This window comes from Anarrhichthys ocellatus, unplaced genomic scaffold, assembly GCF_004355925.1.
Source record: "Anarrhichthys ocellatus isolate YVR2014 unplaced genomic scaffold, GSC_Weel_1.0 scaffold107, whole genome shotgun sequence".
Classification (NCBI taxonomy): domain Eukaryota; kingdom Metazoa; phylum Chordata; class Actinopteri; order Perciformes; family Anarhichadidae; genus Anarrhichthys; species Anarrhichthys ocellatus.
Window position 1 is genome coordinate 189,359 of NW_022280137.1, and position 5,231 is coordinate 194,589.

General features: G+C 47.2%; 1 protein-coding gene across 3 annotated transcripts in view; it reads right to left on the minus strand.

The window, feature by feature from the left end:
• Positions 1-5,231, minus strand: part of rfc1 (replication factor C (activator 1) 1) — a 10,420-nt gene that overhangs the window by 2,216 nt on the left and 2,973 nt on the right. For 2 of the 3 annotated variants that reach the window (XM_031876333.1, XM_031876331.1), the window contains exons 8-19: positions 4,804-5,172; positions 4,138-4,245; positions 3,827-4,006; positions 3,298-3,402; positions 2,629-3,037; positions 2,374-2,489; positions 2,080-2,194; positions 1,609-1,697; positions 1,193-1,330; positions 713-808; positions 368-621; positions 87-204 (exon numbers count right to left, since the gene is read on the minus strand). In XM_031876333.1, coding sequence (XP_031732193.1) covers positions 87-204; positions 368-621; positions 713-808; positions 1,193-1,330; positions 1,609-1,697; positions 2,080-2,194; positions 2,374-2,489; positions 2,629-3,037; positions 3,298-3,402; positions 3,827-4,006; positions 4,138-4,245; positions 4,804-5,172 — 2,097 coding nt within the window. The remainder of the gene's footprint in view (positions 1-86; positions 205-367; positions 622-712; positions 809-1,192; positions 1,331-1,608; positions 1,698-2,079; positions 2,195-2,373; positions 2,490-2,628; positions 3,038-3,297; positions 3,403-3,826; positions 4,007-4,137; positions 4,246-4,803; positions 5,173-5,231) is intronic. The other variant, XM_031876332.1, reaches the window with a different exon arrangement.

Consider the following 5,231-nt stretch of genomic DNA (forward strand, 5'->3'; position numbering starts at 1 on the left):
TTTATATCAAATTATGTCTTAAAACAACCTTCACTTCTAAAGTGTGTGTGTGTGTGTGTGTGTGTGTGTGTGTGTGTGTTTGTTACCTGTGTGGGAAGCAACGACCAGTTCTGCCTAGAGCGGATCTGTCGGTCCACCAGGTCTCCGTCAGAGATGGAGTCAGCCGTCTTGCTGAGCAGCATCAGGTGGGACTTCAGGTCCCCACTGAGAGAAGAGGCACAAGGTATCACATGAACAGTTCCACATCACTGGCAGTATTTGCTCTGTTTTCTTGTCGAGAATTGCTGCCACTCCTGTGTCTGTGCACTTAATGGAGCAATTAGCTTAGCTTAGCATAGAGAGAATGGAAACAGCTAGCGTCTCTCACCCGGCAGCCTTTGGCCGAACATGCAGGTAGTTCTCTTGGACAAAGAGCGGCGCTAGCGAGTAGTCGTGGAAGAAGAGGTCCGACTTGTCGATGAGGCTCATGTGGGCGGTCTCCTCCCCCGCGGCAAACACCTTCCTACAGACGTCAAACGGCCCCAGTTTCATGTCCTTGCGGGCACTGGCTGCGTCAGACTTGCACTGGTCATATGTCATCACCTTGTCTTTGGCCGACCACATGCTCAGGTTATGGATCACCTGGAGAAAAAAGAAAACAGTGAGCATGGTGAGAGGGTTGCGAGTGAAGACACGTCCTCAGTGTAAATTCACGGGACTTCGTCTTCTTTACCTGTCGGACATCCTGATTGGAGGCTAGGATGATTTCGTTCAGAGCTGGGGGCGGGATCTTGATTCCCTCTTTGAAAGCGAGGGACATCATGGCTCCCTGAAAGATCGAAAGGAAATAGGAAACAGAAGTGATGGGGCGTTAATAGTAAATGATTTCATTTAAGAGCCTACTTTAACTAAAAGTGGGTAACAGACAGACAGCAGTTCTTTGGTTCATTATTAGGAATTGTTTGCATTCAAATTCAATTCATGAGTTTCCCTGCAACTCCATAAACATTCTTTTGTATCATCAGCTGGTTTTCAGCCAATAAACATTTGGTTATTGGCTGAAAACCAGCTGATGATACAAAAGAACCACATGTAGATTTACATGTACTAGTTGGATTCATTCAGCTTCTCTGTGTCTCGTATCCTCAAGCTTTAACCCTAATATCCGGAAAACTGGTCAGATGTGGGACAGTGTGTGTGTGTGTGTGGTTACCTTGATCTGTTCCACTCGCGGCCTCTGGAAGCGCAGATCGAAGCAGTAGTTGGCCAGCGACCTGATCTTCTGGTGGTTACGATCATTGCACATGCAGATGATGGGAATCTTTGAATTTCTGATCAGGCCGATCATCTCCTGCAGGAGGCGAAGGGTCAGAGGTCAGTATCAACGTGACGCATTCAGTCCCCTGCGGCAACAGTAGCTAGGAGCAGTTATCCATGAAATATGCCGATTTTACAGCAATCATTGCTTTGCATGCACTTAGAAACAGCCCAAAATGATACACCAATGCCATCACACATTGAACACATGCACCTGATGTTTTTCTTTAAACATCTGTATTCCTACCTAAAAGTTAAGATCAACCCCTCCCCTCTACACAGACTATCAGAGAAAGGTTTTGTTTTTTTAACCTGTATTCCTCCGCGGTCTTCGTTGCCGGCCATGCCATCAACCTCGTCCATGATCAGGACGTGTCTACTGCTCACTTTCTGAGAGGTGCCTACAAAACACGCATCAACAGTCATATAGACCACAGTATTGAAGGTAATTACGCTTTACTTGCCTCCAAAAGATTCTTGCATCGAGCTATTTGATCACTTTCATTTCAGAAATCTTCATTTGTTCTGCATGAACAGTATGTGAGCACATAGTATTAAAGCATGGGCATCTATATCTAAGGCAAGCTTCTTCTGTTAGCACACTGCATCACAAGATGCTGACAGCGGTCAGTTGGTTTTATAGCAATGCTGTTATGCAACCAAATCAAACTCAGAAGACTTCACTTGTTTTCCCTTTTGAAACCAACAACACTAAAGGCTAAAGTAGGTTCACATGTGTAACAGAAGGAAACATTGTGAAACAAAAAGGACAAGAGGGATCACCTTTGTAGAAGCTCTCGATGCTGGTGTTGTTGAGCGACTCTGCGACGACTTCCTTCAGACTGTTTTTGCTGCGACAGCAGCTTGCGTTCATCTCCACGTAGCCGATGCCCAGCTCCTGCAGGCCGACACACACACACGCACGCACGCACGCACACGCACATGCACGCACACACACACACACAGGAGAGATTGAGACTAGAAACCATTGGTGCAGCAATACTGAAAAACCCACAGACTATTGTGAATACATAGAAAAGCACCCAAAAACATGCCCGTGTGTGTTTTCAGACTGACCTCACAGACGAGAGCTGCTGTGGTGGTCTTCCCCACGCCCGGAGGTCCAGAGAGCAGAGCAGCTTTGTATGCTGATCCGTCATCTCTCCCTCCTCCAAACTTACCAAACCTTGCAGCTGCACAGCAACAAACGGCACAAAGCACACGCTGTTTAACGCGGATACCGTTTTCAGAACCAAAACGAGCCCTGGTGTGTAGTTTTCATCATTACTCTGAATTCTGCTGACACACAAAGAGAGATCAACCGTCTACTACTACCTGCTGGCTTGGAAGAGCCCCCGCTGTGGTGTTTGTTCCAGTTCTGCAGCCAGCGGAGCAGCTTGTTGGCACAGCTCTGGTCTCCCTGTTGACCAATCACAGTCTTCAGAGAGCGCGGGCGGTACTTGTCCACCCACAGCAGACTGACGTCGTCCCCCGTCGCCGATGGGGATGATTTTCCTGACGAGGAAAGGCCGAGCTCCCGGCGGGCTGTGTGACCCGAGCCTCTCCCAGGTGGAGTGGCTCCACCTCTGGTCCTGGCACCGTGGCCTTGTCCCAGGCCGGTCTTTGTCGGGCTCGGAGTGTGAGGGGACCGGGAATTCCCCTTGGAGGGGGAGATCTTCTGAGCTTTGGGGGTGCTCTTCGATGTCTTGCTGGGGGGAGTCCTGGTCTTTGAGGCTTTGCACTAAAGAAAGAAAAAAAAGAAAAAGAAAACAACCCAGATCAGTTACAGCACATCAAATTATACCATGCGTGCATGATGTAATTGAGGTTGAAGATCAACTGAAGTTAAATTGCTTCTTCTGTTAAAACATACAGATTAGTTTGTGATTCCTGTTCCCTTAAAAGAAAAGGTTTTGACATCTTACTTTGTGATAAAGCATGAAATAACGTTTATTTTTATAATTAACACTTGAAATGATGAAGTGGTACAAAAGAGCTGACCTCAGCCTCTGCAGTGATCTCATACTTGGACTTCTTTCCTGGTTTGGTTCTGATCAGCTCCAACAGAGCATCCTCATCTAGGATCTTGGTACCGAAACTCTCCGCCTGAGAACAAAGCCAATTGTACAAACACACTGCATTATTTGACGGGCAGATACAGTAAAGAAAAGAGGCAGGAAGGGAAAGACACAACATGTCAAATTAGTGAGATTGCTTCTTACTTACAGAACCATTTTATAAACAATACACATTCATTACATTTATAACACAACACCTGATTCAGTAGAAACTCCTGATTAACTCTGAATAAGCTAATTATTATGGCCTGTACAATCTACCAGTTATATACCATAATGTATTAAAGCAGAATTTAGACTACTGTTAAGCTCTTTTAAGCTTACTCATCTTCATATGGTTATAAAGTCATCCAAGAACCATGCAAGTCAGCATCAGAGCTCTCCGCCATCACACACATATTCTTAAGGACATGCTTCTCTGGGTCTGACTTTGTTAGTCCGGATCAGGTCACCTTCTTGAGCTTGGAGACTCCGCTGTCTCTGCCCTGCACCAGGTAGGTGGTCTTCTTGCTGATGTTGCCCGTCACCTTGCCTCCGTAGCGCTCGATGAGGGATTTGGCGGCATCCCTCTCCATGGACTCCATGACCCCCGTCAGCACAAACATGCAGCCCTCCAAACAGTTCTCTGCTCCCTGGAACACACACACACGATATACAGTCAGTGATTAGGAACAAGATACAGTTCAACGGGAAGATGGAGGTCAGTCTGAAGGCTGGTGTGTGTGCACGCGCGTGTGTGTGTGTGTGAGAGAGAGAGTGTTACCTGTGGGATTTCCTTGGAGCCCAGAGCTCGTGGTCCATCTCTGTTGAGGAAGTTCCTGAAAGCTGCAGAGTTGACCTTCTTCTTCTCTGCGTCCTCAGGACTCGTACTCTAATCACATTGAGAGACAGAGGACATTTACTGTGTTTTTAACTTGTGTACTCTCCATTTTTCACTTATTTTTACATTGAATATACATTGGCCCAATCCTAATCTCCCCTTAAAGGCCTCAAAACCTGAACCCTCAGGGACTGACGTCACCTGGTAAGTGGTTGAGTGTGAGAGAGTAATATAATCTCTGCTTCCATTCCTCTGATTGCATGTGCTTAATGTTCAATCTTTAACCCTTAATGTTTCTGAGTAAATGTAATATTCCAGGCTGAACACACCTGCACCGTCCTCTTTGTTTACGTCTCTATGCTTCCACTGGTAACCCCGTGTTTGACGTCACATTGCTATGAATTGTGGGTAATTTCCTTGGTCAAAGTCTGCAGAAATGCAGATTTACATAAAGGTTTCAAAATGTCTGCCAGAGAGCCTCAAACACTCGATGATCTGACAGTGGGACAGAACTAAACCCTCACGGACTCTGTGTGAACGCGCCTCAAAGTCCGTGAGTGTGGAGGTTGGGATCTGGCCGATGTGTTTGTGTGCGTTGCGTTTGCTCACCTCTGGTTTCTTGGGAGAAGGTTTAACCACGGTGGGCGCGGTTCCCGCTTTGGGAATGAACTTCTTGTCTGAGCTCGACGAAGCGAGCGGCTCCTTTTTGGGAGAGATCTTTACTTTTGTGAGCGAAACTGGCGTTTTGCCCTTCGACCCTTCGTCTCGCTCCTCGTTCTCTTTCTTCATCATGGCCAGTTTGGAGCTGGCTTTGACGGGGGTGGGGTCCTTCTTAGGAGTCGGGCCAATTGCATCCTCCGACACGCTGCCCCTTCGGGTGGTCTTTGACGGGCTGCTCTTGCTGCCAGCAGCAGAGTCTGTACTGCTCCTTCTGGGAGCTGCAGTAGCGGCTTGTTTTTCATCAGAGCCTTTACGAGCCTGGATGAGAAAACACACACACACACACACACACACACACACACACACACACACACACA